General features: G+C 32.2%; 1 protein-coding gene and 1 long non-coding RNA gene across 4 annotated transcripts in view; one reads left to right on the forward strand and one right to left on the reverse strand.

The window, feature by feature from the left end:
- The window catches only part of LOC149539111 (uncharacterized), a 36,293-nt gene extending 24,679 nt beyond the window's left edge, over positions 1-11,614 (reverse strand). Inside the window, exons 1-4 of one of the 3 annotated variants that reach the window (XR_016355880.1) lie at positions 11,526-11,614; positions 11,353-11,396; positions 11,219-11,268; positions 11,062-11,141 (exon numbers count right to left, since the gene is read on the reverse strand). This is a non-coding gene — a long non-coding RNA (uncharacterized LOC149539111). Of the gene's footprint in view, positions 1-3,637; positions 3,979-11,061; positions 11,142-11,218; positions 11,269-11,352 lie in introns of those variants that run through there. The other 2 variants (XR_016355879.1, XR_016355878.1) reach the window with 2 other exon arrangements.
- LOC149539112 (uncharacterized) lies at positions 9,221-12,592 on the forward strand. The gene is made up of 2 exons (XM_089799109.1): positions 9,221-10,122; positions 11,413-12,592. The coding sequence occupies exons 1-2, from the start codon at positions 9,948-9,950 to the stop codon at positions 12,255-12,257; spliced, it is 1,020 nt and encodes a 339-aa protein (XP_089655235.1). The 5' UTR covers positions 9,221-9,947; the 3' UTR covers positions 12,258-12,592.
- The last annotated feature ends 489 nt before the right edge of the window (positions 12,593-13,081 follow it).

Raw genomic sequence — 13,081 nt, forward strand, 5'->3', positions numbered from 1 at the left:
ACTACTACATCCATTTTGAACTTGGTAGTCATATTTTTGATAGTTGTTACCAAATGATCGCACAAATTAGGCAATGTGCATAACAGTAACATGCACTAATTGTCTTCATCAATTTGCATACCAATAGATGTTAACTATGCAATCACTAGATTAAATGAGTTTAATTGATCTGCCATAGCCATTCTTCCATCCATCTTCAAGGACTACAATTTCTTCCTTAGGAAAATCTTGTTTAACAAGGATTTTCCCTACTACATGTCTCCTAATTTATTGCACAAGCAATGTGCAATTTTCTCTTCATGGACATTTGATAAAATTGAATTTTCAAGACTCAGTCTTATCAATCCTTTAGCCTTCTGATCCATTAGTTTCTAATCTTTTGATTTCATGCCTGAAGGCTTAATAACAAACACGACAGTCCACAAATCTCAACCAACTAGTAGATCTTCTACTTTAATTTTACACAGGTCAAAGTTGGTGCCATTGAAATTTTCAATGTCCACTCATCCTAGTGTACCTACCATCTCAATTTATAGACAAAATCTTGCAAACTCCCACTGAAACTAAACTGGCACAAAAAATCGAACCCTACCCGACAAGGATAATAGAACTAGCTAGGCTCTGATACCACTTGTTAGGAAAGAAACGATGTGAAAATGCTTTCCAAATGCCAAATTATAGGGAAATAAGTAAGAACAGGATTGTAGAGATGTATAGGTAAATAAAATATCAAACATATCAAATGCAAGACATAGAAAAAATAAGATTTAACATGGGAAACCATTCTGTGAAAAAACACACCACCTAAAACTACAAGAAAACTTTTGTATTACTGTAAGAACTTACATACAACAACTTTGAGTATTTTACAAGCTTAGATTTCCTTTACAATCAATTGGATTTCAACATTCAACATTCTAACAAATTCTTGCAGCCATTAAAACATACTACAATTTGTTTCATAATATGGTACAAAGACCATTACATCTCATAACCATCTACCAACTTCGTCCAACTGCCAAGTGTTGTCATACACCACCACATTGGTCACATGGTTATGCGGTTACCATACTCATTATGGAAACCACCTAATGCTTGGTTCATGATTGTAGCACCTGTACACATACATTATGTACTCCAACTACGTATGAAATATCACTATGCACATGCCATTCATCATAAAAATACATTCTTGATACGGTGACCTTACTTCCACCATACGATACTTCATCATTCCAACATAATTTTCTTTTAAAAATAGTTCTACCATGAAAATTAATTTTTTTTATCTTAATAATAGCATATATTTTAAAATTGTGAAAATAAATGAACCAAATATAAATAACTTTTTCTTATAAACAAACCTACAATGTAGAGAGGAAACTTGATTTTGACACAATCATAAGACCATCACATGTCTAAACTTAGAATTAAAAAGTTTGAAGTTATAGATTTTATTATTGAATAAAGATATGGATTTTCTCATATGATAGCTTCTAGTTGTGGACCTAGTCTCAGTGAAAAACAATATGTTTGGTACATATAAACTGTTACACTTAGAACAAAAATTAACTTTCATAGATTGGTAACATTCTGACATAGAAATAGAAGATTGTTTAGATGACAATACGTCAAATCTAGAACTAGATATGAATAAACTCTGTAACTTAAAACACAATAGTAGATATGTGTAAATTGCTTCTAATTTTTACATGATTTCATATGCTTCACAAAATGTTTGAAGTCCACGGAATTGACTGAAGCGCTCAAAGTATTTTCAAATGAGCTTCTAAATGTTGGGTTCATATTTGATTTTATTTGTATATCAAACTATGGATTGTAGAAATTGAATAATTTTAATCATATTTTATTCACGTCATTTTTGAAGTATATAGATAACAACCATAAGAGATGGGGGGCTAACCCTAGAGTACAAAAAGGCTAAAAGATTAGTGAGAGGTTACCTCCCTATCATCTAACCAATAGTAGTTTATGCTTCAAAAAACTACCATAATCCATAGTAGTCCTAACAACATCAGTCCTACTATGATCAAGCATATAAACAAGAAATGTATTCTAGCATTAAAAAACCATACTACTATCAGTCTAGGCATTATACTTATACAAATAACAAAAAGCCCCATAGGAAATTAAGTTTAGATTAATTAATAAATCAAAGAAAAAAGAAAAATAGCCATTTGGGCTAATTGCCTTCCTTCTTATCCAGTTCCTCCACATCCTTCACCTTAGGTCCCTCCCCATCTCTAGTCACCCCCTCCTCCTTGATAGGCTTATCCAGGAGGGTCTTCATCCAGTTCTCTGCTACTAAGCCATATATGGTGTGGGAAGTCTCGCTTTCCTTTCCCTTATCCTTCATGTCCTTGTTCATCTAGAGAAAGTATAGGGTGGTAGTCACGGAATACATCACTTTAGTGGAGAACTCAGCTAGGGTTTTAAATCTTTGGCAAGATGCCAATATGATTATCTACCAAATCCTTCATTGACTATTCAAGCTTGTTAGGCCGAGCCCTACAATAAATTCGGTCATGGCTATGATCCCCCCCTAAGGGGTGTACTTTCTAGGGGAAGTAATGTCCTAACCATTGCTTCTAGCTTGGGAAGGGTTAGCCTTTAGGGTGTCAAAAATATGAGATGGGTAGGGAGGATTGGAGCCATACTTCTTCCCAATTTCTTCGTGGGGTTTCTTCCTCTTAGGGGGTTTAATGTCACTTTCAATAGACTCCGAGATGAGGACCTTTTTGGGAGGGGACTTAAACTTTTCCATTTGGAGGCATTTACTAGATCTATGGGCACTCTGTTTCCTCTTCCTAGTATCTGTGTCAGAGTTTATGAGACTAATTTTGGCCTCAAGACTAGTAACAATCTTCATATAGTTAATTTTTATTTTATGTCTTATATTTAGATTTTAGTTCCTTATTTTTATCACATAAGTCTTTTTTTCTTTAAGACTAACAGCTATGATGATACAATCACTTGGGATCTTTAGATGAATTGAAGGAGTTTTTAGGTGATTTCTCACAATTAGATTTAATTGTTTTAAATGATATTGATGCAAATCCCACTTTAATCTTTTCACTTCAGACTTTGGTGATCTTTGGAATACTTCTATCCTTTTACTTTTGACACGTCTAATTAAAATTCTTAATATTGTGTGATGTATGATGAGCATTTATAAGAATGGAAGATGTGATATGGAGCGAACACTGTTCATGTAGAAATGAGTGGTTGGATAGGAATACAAAGAAGAACTCATCATTGTGTTCATGGAATAAACAATATAAATGCACAAACAATATAGGAAGTACATGTAGTTCTGAATAGATAGATTAGAATAAGAGAAGCACTAATCTATAACTCCTAAAATATATGACTATATCTATAGATGTATTTCTGCATTGAATCCCTAATTCTGAGAAATATAGACCATACAAGTAGATAACTACTTAGACTATAAATAGTTGGATTATTTATTGACTTTTTGAATAATTTATGAATAAGATTTAAATATAGAAATAAATTGTTGATTTGGTTAAATGTTTATACTACATTAATATATAGAAATCTCATTTTCACTAAATGCAATCTTACTACAAAATGTTATATCCCACAGCCAATATACTTTACTCTATTCAAGTAGGTATAATAAATTGAAATGTTATTACATTTGAAAATATTGTACATATTGATTTCTTACAGCTAAATGAGTACTCATTCTGTATCTCCTTCCTATATTATCTTCAATATTACATGAAAGTACACATAAACATATGAAATAAGAAAAAGACACAAAAATAATAATTATTTCTTCAAAGTGTTTGATAACTATATGATCTTGCTATAAATCACACTATATAGTTATCCAAGAGAAAGAACCTCCATTATTCTTCTCATATCTTCTACCATCTAATATAAATATCCTTAACTTCTTGTATGGAAAACTTGGTAGAAATTTTCAACCTAAAAAGTTAACAAAATATTAGAAAATCTATCTGAAAATCTATTTTATTACTCATATAATGTTGACAATATTATTAAAGGTATAAAAATTAGTTGTTCAATCTAAGAAGAAATATATTTTAAGTTAAACATTCAACTTTGCAAATCAAAAAAGAAAATGGAGAGATATAAATATATTGAAAATTATTTTTCCACAATTTTCAAATATTAAAATAGAAAATAAAAAATGTTGTATGGAAAACATGGTAGAAATTTTCAACCTAAAAAGTTAACAAAATATGAGAAAATCTATGTGAAAATCTATTTTATTACTCATATAATATTGACGATATTATTAAAGGTATAAAAACTAGTTGTTCAATCTAAGAAGATATATATTTTAAATTAAATATTCAACTTTGCAAATCAAACAAGAAAATGGAGAGATATACATATATAGAAAATAAATTTTCCACTATTTTAAAATATTAAAATAGAAAATAAAAAATGTTGTATGGAAAACATGGTAGAAATTTTCAACCTAAAAAGTTAACAAAATATGAGAAAATCTATGTGAAAATTTATTTTATTACTCATATAATGTTGACGATATTATTAAAGGTATAAATAGTAGTTGTTCAATCTATGAAGAAATATATTTAAAATTAAATATTCAACTTTGTAAATCAAACAAGGAAATGCAAAGATATAAATATATTGAAAATAATTTCTCCACAATTTTCAAATATTAAAATAGAAAATAAAAAATGTTGTATGGAAAACTTGGTAGAAATTTTCAACCTAAAAAGTTAACAAAATATGAGAAAATCTATGTGAAAATGTATTTTATTACTCATATAATGTTGACAATATTATTAAAGGTATAAAAAGTAGTAGTTCAATCTAATAAGAAATGTATTTTAAATTGATAATTAAACTTTGCAAATCAAACAAGAAAATGGAGAGATATACATATATTGAAAATAAATTTTCCACAATTTTCAAATATGAAAATAGAAAATTAAAAATGGTCATATGGAAAACTTGGTAGAAATTTTCAACCTAAAAAATTAACAAAATATGAGAAAATCTATGTGAAAATCAATTTTATTAGTCATATAATGTTGACGATATTATTAAAGGTATAAAAAATAGTTGTTCAATCTCAGAAGAAATATATTTTAAATTGAATATTCGACTTTGCAAATCAAACAAGAAAATGGAGAGATATACATATATTGAAAATTGTTTTTTCACAATTTTCAAATATTAAAATAGAAAATAAAAAAAGTTAAGAATAATTAGAACAGATGATATAATTGGAATCCATTCTTTCATAGTATCAAGATATTCTGAATTTTTAAATTTAGTAAATTGTCTTGAACAATCAAATATTATCCTTCATTATAACTTAATATTTTAATGTCCACATTTATTAGACAATGTTACATTGAAAAATGGGTTGAAGTGCATTTGACATATATCACACATAAATCATTTTTTCATCAAATGAAAAAAAGGTTTTATATATATCTGGTTATCTTGATCATTAATAAAAATAATTAAAAAATATATAGAAAAATTATACATTTTCTATGTTAAAAAGATATTGCATTAAGTTCTTCTACTAGTTCTCACAAGAAAAAAAAAAAAAAAAAACCATATTAGAGAATGTTTTATCTACTTATAGTCCTTAATATAATGACATATAAATATGGTGCTTTTAATTTTTTTAAATCACAATGTCTTTAAAAGAATCATTGTCCTCATCAATTAAAGAGGGAAGGGCTCAAAGCCATAAACAAAAAGTAACATTAATTCTAAGCAAATGCCTAGAAAGATCACAAAAAGTGACTCTACAAAAATAGCTAACTAACTAGGACCATCATCAAACAAAGTACCATAAAATTGAACAACATAACTATGTTAGGTTGAAACAAAACCCCAACCAACCATAAAGTTCTGACAGACAAATTTAGCATTAGCTAAAACATTAAAAAAAAAAAAAAAATTAATAACACAAGTTCCCAAAAATAGACCAAACCTGTAACCAACACCAAGCATTGTACCACACAAACCAGTAATCACTAACTAGAAAAACCATCATCATGAACCAGGAACACAAACCATCCACCTATTTCTATAGCTCCTTGAGTAGGTCTAACGAGGAGAACATAGGGCTAGCAAGCTTGAACACACTAAACACCAAAGAAGTATCTTGTCAACCTTCCTCTTTTCTTGGAGACTCCTCATTTTGTTTCCTCTTTTCTACTCTCTTCTCTCGGAGAGCCTTCAAATTCTCAATTCCCCCTTTCATTTTGGTTTGGTCCTTCATACTCTACATGACTTGATTATTGATTTCCTCACCCTACTTGGCCTACTCATTTTTAATTGCCACCAAATCTTTGAGCACCTCATTTCTCCATTGCTCAATGGGCACCTTATTTTCCTATTTCCTCCATGTGTCCCTCCAAATTTTCCCAACAATTGATCTTGTCTCCCAATTCGCGTCCCACTTTCCACTAGACCTCATCCCTATGACCAACCATCCAATCTAAAAATTTTCTCTTCACTTCCACAAAGTCCTCCAGTTTGTTGATCTTCCTTCAAGCAATGTTCATTTGAAATAGGACCCACCTAACCATTGCATTCAACCTATTGCAGCATAAATAAATCTCCTCAGAGTAGATGGTAAGACTAGATCCAATTCAATGGTACCATCCTCTTTTTTAGGAAGTAGTCCAAGTGAGGGTTCCATAGATAATGTACAATCATCAAGGTAGTTTAAATCAACCATGAGGGAGGGTGGGTAAATAGAGGAACCCAAGGAAATAGGGGTAAAAAATTGGGACAAATTATTTGGGGTAAAATCAATTTAAGTGGTGGAGGAGACTTTCTCAGAGTCCTCTAAAACTTCCACAATTTCATCTTTAGAATCAGGGAGCTCATCATTTTTTATTCTTGGCTTTCGGAGGAGGTGGGGATCCTAGCCCTACCACTAGCGAGAGTAGTAGGAGTGTGAGATTATCTCACCAAAGAGGAAATAGCCTAAAAAATTTGATTATTTAGCTCAATGGCAAGGTGAAGTGAGCCCAAAAGGGTCATAATCCAACGAAACTCGTATTATTTAACCTTACATTTTTCAATGGATGAAAAAAAGGAGGAGAAAATCCTAAAAGGAAAATATAATAAGTCCTCCCTATGAAAATGATTCAACATGAGAAAGTCATAGACATGAAACCTTTTATACCTTCCCTCACAAGTCACATATTGAATCACTACCTTCACCAAAGCCTTCCACTCCCTAGCCATTACTTGTCTATTAAACTAATGATGCTTTTTAGGGATTTTTTCTCTAGCTCCATAAATCTTTCCAAAGCATCCATGAATGACATTTTGGTGTATCTCATAATTTTGATGCCTTCCATACTCAAAATAGTGATGGAAGATATGGACTCTGGAGTGATGATGAATGTGACATCCTATGATGACCTTACCATTATCCAAAGACTCCACAACTTTTTGAGAAAGCTTGAGGTTGGAACCCTTCATGCCAGTAATATAATTATTCAAGCCACCCTTCTGAAGGATCTCTTAGAGCTCCTTGTCATTTTGGTATTCTCCCCATTTGTCTAGCTCTATTTGATAAGGGTATCCACCCATACTATCACTCTACAGAATAGAGCTAACACACACCACTTGAAGAACTAGCAAGCCAACAAGTAGGAAGAATAATGAAATGAAGCATTTTCTCTCAGCTACTTTGAACCAATTGACTAAAATAGCAATCCAACTCATAAAAATGGAATGGCTAACAGACCCCATTAAGGATAATAATGACCAACTCATTAATGCACGATAATGATAGATCACATTGCACATTTCGGCAGGGATGGAAATAATGTCTTCCCAAATTTTGCATGTGCACAAATTTCCCCATGCTTGCCAACCTATTGATGACATTATTACCCTCTTGGAAGGTGTGCTAAAAAGACACCTTAGCTAAGTTTCTTAGCAGGTGTTTGATTTTAACTATTACATCTTTGCCATTCCATCCTATCATCACCATATTTTTTATAATATTTAAGATGTTCAAGGTGTCTCCTTCAATGATGACCTTCCTCACATTTTGTCTAGTAAGCACAACAACCTCATGGAATAGGGCAAGGAGTTTAGCCACATAAGAAGTCATGACCTATAAGTTAATTGAGTAAGAACCAACATTTTCCATTTTGAGTTCCTTAGAAGGTTACCCCCACCTGCCTGACCCTAGTTTCCCACCGAGCTTTAAAAGAATCATTTTTTTGAATTATTATTTTCTCACAGTTCTGAAAACAAATTTAGTAGTTCATGTCATCTAGTTGATTGGTAAGAATATATTTTGCATCCATCCAAATTAATTCTTGAAAATTTTATATCAATTAGTAGTTAAACATGCTTATATTATAAGATATAACACTAGTATCAATACAACAACATTGAAAAGTTAGGAAAAGACAACTTTTTATCTCTCAATAATGTTTAGTAGTTCTAATACGAACTAGCCTATTTAAATCTACATATACCACCTTTATTTATTTCTAACCTATATGATTATTGAATGAGTCTTAGAAACTTTGGGATTGTTCTTCACATTATTGCAATTTGTGCATTTTCATCCGTTCAAGTGATCAAGTCTACATAAGATAGAAGTACAAAACCAAACTAGGTCATCCAATATAGAAATTACTTCACTTAATAAATTTATTCAAATAATAAGTTTAAATTATAATTATTATTTATATATAAAATATCTATTTCTTCCACAAATGTAATTATATAACGTTCTTTCATGAATATATGGCATTTACTTTGAAAAAAATTATATTAAATATGCATTTAAGCTTCTTATTAGAAATATTCTGCATAAGAAAAAAGGAATGGAAAGGGAGTTTTATAGTCCACGACATTAGCCATAGTTTTTGGGTTGACATATGGTGACAATGTCTTGTAGTCCTTTTTGGGGAGCAGTGATATCTCCTACTCCTTTTCAGGAGGTACCTAATTGCACTACAAACTAAAAAACTAGTAAAAATACAAAAGTTTACCAAGAGTTTGAAGAAGTTTACCAAGAATCCAAGACCCTTAAAAAATATCAATAAAATTAATAAAATACAAACATTATTGTAAAAAAAATTAAAATAATTTAATAAAAGTCATTATAGAAATTGAAGAAAATAATCCTTTAACATTGACAAATTATAAAAAAAAAAATAGACCCCATATATGCCGCTGGCTTTTAATTATTGTATCACAGTTATAAACCGCGATGATTTATGATCGTCATTTATGATAATTCAACCCGGAAACTGTGGATAAATCAGTTTACGGTGAGCAAACTTGGTATCTTACGCGACAAATAGTGTATACACGCTTAGGCTGACGAATTAATGGTAACAGAGAATACCATTGAAACAGAGAAATGTTTAGTGTGCTCTCCAAGGTATACGTGAAGTCCTCGTCTGGCTCCTGCCATTAATACAATATTCCTATTTCCTCTAAGTGATACTAAAAAAAATACAAGGCCATTGGTTTGAGTGTTGATATTCGTAGAATCTTATTCCATTTAATAAAAAATATTATTGAGCAGGGGTTAGGTGCTGTGAACCAAAATGCATCAAGCAAAGGGTTTCCGCCGACAATTTCTGTGGACTTCCAAGTCCATCCCTAATTGTTTATAATTAATCCCAAGTTTCTAGGTAGACGTTGACAAAAGAACTTCCTTTACGCGTCAACAGCTTCCCATACTTGGCAAGATCTGATATGAAAAATAATCCGCCGTAAAGATCAAACCTGGTACGCTGAAACCCTATACTAGTTCAGCTGCAGATAACAAAGTGGCGAGCCAAAGAAATGAGTATTGTGAGGGTTCGAATCCAGAATGGTTCGATGTTAAAACTACTCCCTTCTCCTCCGCCGCCATTGCTCGCTCTAGAAATGCTACTTTGGCCATGGTATCTGCCCTCTCCCTTGTAGACGCTGGAGCTCCTAACCTTCCCATTCAAAATATTGCAGATCTTCTACTCTCTCAAGAGAACACACACGCAGATGATCAGGTGCGCTACTTGGCGGGTTCCGCAAAACCCTTCAGCGGTGATACAGAATCTTCTATTCACTACTTCCCTGGTACATCTCCTCAAATTTTAATAAACTTTACACTTAGCTGTTCTTTTCTTTATGTCTTTTTCACTACAAATTGTTTTCTGGGGTTTCATAGTGCGACGGAAGATTGAGGGGAAAACTGTTAAAAGAATTGAGACGCCGAACCCTTAAAATAGGAGGGGGGATGTAGAAAATTATTCCAATCACCGGTAAAAAGATCGTAAAACTGATTTCCGGTGCTGCTTCATTGCCAAATTAGAAGAACACATAAATAGTTCCAAGATTGATTTACTTCTTGCACGTAAGCAATTAAAAGTAGCTGATCACTTCTAGTTTTTGTATGCCCGCATACTCATAGATGATCAAATTCAACAGGTTATGGAAGTTAGCCATAAATATAGAACAGACTTATCCGACCTATCCGTTTACGGGAAACTTTAGGGTAGAATTACTGTTTAAAGTTGAAATTTACATTAACAAAAGGAGACAGCTTCCACAGTTGTATCGACTTGTATTAAGCGAAATGCAAATAAGAAAAGAGTAATTTGTTAACGATTTAACATAAGTACACATACAGATCTTCGCAAAATTTTCTAAAAACATTTTATAATTTAGATGTAATGATATTCAAATCTCCTATAACAAAATCGTTTTACCGAGGGCAAGTCGATTTCTTGATACAAACATCAGTAAAATCTTTAATGGTTGTTTAAAAACCAGTAGAAGTTGAACAAATGAATAAATTAAATTTGTATTTACCTGGTAGGAAGAAGTAAACGATACTCTTAAACCTAAGGGCGGCGTAAAATTTTCAGCCAAAATTTAAAGATTGTAATATTCTCCTATACAAAAATTACATCAACGATGCGTATATTCCTTGAACTAAAAATGAATAAATTCTAAAATTGATGATTTGGAAACAATTACGTGTTGAAAAAATAATGAAAAGAAGCTTGTACTAACCTGTTAGGAAGAACATATCAGGAAAATCTTCATTGCGTTGACCCCCACCTTAACTGAAATTTACCCAAGATTTAACTATTCTGAAATCGGATTAACGAGTCAGTGATTGGACTAATTAAAAATCAATTTCTGATAAATGGAGTAAAAAATCTCTTACCTCGAAATATGCGTAGAGAAAATAATTGATGCATGAGCGTTTCCATTTGACTAAACAGGAAACAATTGAAGATCATCACATACAATAACCTTTGGAGAATTATCTCAATTGGAACAAGAAATGCAACTAATTACCTGTGTATTCCTTATACTGATGCCGCGCTGTTGTTTTTGTGGCTCTTTCATGCAATTCAGGCAGGAAAGAGGAGCAGAATTGTCATAAGTCGTTACAAAGAAAAGATGATGCTCCTGCGCGAATTACAAAACAGAAATCTCAAACAATGAAAGAGCAGGAAAAGGTGCATTACAGAGGAGTGAGGCAAAGGCCATGGGGTAAATGGGCAGCGGAGATCCGCGATCCGAACAAGGCAGCTCGGATATGGCTGGGCACATTCCCCACAGCAGAAGATGCGGCCAAAGCCTACGATGATGCTGCCTTATATTTCAGGGGAAGGAAGGCGAAGTTGAACTTTCCAGAAACCGCCTCCCTCACTTTCCACGACACCGACAACAACAAGTTCCGTGTGAAATCAAGTAATCATGAGGATGCTTTCAAAAGAAGGAAGATAGAAGATCCTGCCGTAGCCTCAACCTCCAGTGTTTTCCCATTCACACTACTCAACCCTCAAATGTCAACACGGACGTCTAATTCATGTGACCTTCTTCGACGCGGTTATTCGTCAACATGTTTGGCTCAGTCTCCTGAGCGTGGTTCAACAATAGATCTGAACAAAGCTAAGAATGTTCTTCCAAATGATGCAAATCAATGGCAGAAAGGAGACCAATTTCATGTTTCTCATTTAAACAGCCGTGAACGCGTATCTCATGAACGATATTACCGGAGTCCTGCTTTGAATCCATCAATATATTCGCAACGGGACTCAGTAATGCTAAATAATCAGCGACGCCATCAGGTGATTGTTCCACAAGTTTTAACTCATCCAGTGAGCACTCTGAAACAGCAAGAGAAGAATGTTCAATCTAAGAAGGAACTCTCAACGGGTTATGCACCGCAAAACTTGCAGTGCAAAGATCCGTGATACAACAGCGGGAAAGGAATTTCAACTTGTAGGTATGGGTAAATTGTTTTCATAAATTTGTTGTTATTTCATCGTCGTGGGATATGTACTTGATATTCATGGGATATCTACTTGGTACTTATAATGGAACTTTCTATGTGGAATTCATGGAATCCTTTAACTAATTCTAAGGAGTAAGAAATATTCAAGGGAAGTGCATCTGTTTAATGTAGTAGGATAGAAGGAAGGATTTACTGATCTAGGGTTTCTGAAATAAATGACCGCGGCAATACATCTTGTGTTGGAAACTTACTTTTACAAATATATAATAAAAATATTTAATTTTAGATTTATAATTCTTTTAGATTTCTCTACTACTTCAAAGATAATTTTTTTATAATATAAAATTGATTTTGATAGAACTTCAAAATTTAATTGAAAAAATCAATAGAATTTCATATCAAGTAATACAATTTATAAAATTTGTTGAGAATTTTTGAAGTTTCAATTTTTTTATATAGTCTTATACATATATTAATGACAATATATGAATAATGAAAAGTATTCTTTTAACTTGCATGCATAATTTAGCTAGATAGATAGGTAGGTAGATACATGTGTATTATATATTATTTTTGATATTAAAAAGTAATAAAAAAATTTGTGATAAGATCAAAAGGAATGAGAGCTTAGTGATAGAACTACTATTAGTTGAATAAAGTTTAAAGACCACAAAAGAAACTACAAGAGTTCAACATCCTATTATCTAACCACATAGAGTTCTCCTTCCTAGAGGGGAAATGGTAGTCAAAGGGGGAATTGTCATTAGTGTCCAGGGTATTCTT

Source organism: Cupressus sempervirens, chromosome 9, assembly GCF_028749045.1.
Source record: "Cupressus sempervirens isolate cs-2001-9-10 chromosome 9, ASM2874904v1, whole genome shotgun sequence".
NCBI classification, from domain to species: domain Eukaryota; kingdom Viridiplantae; phylum Streptophyta; class Pinopsida; order Cupressales; family Cupressaceae; genus Cupressus; species Cupressus sempervirens.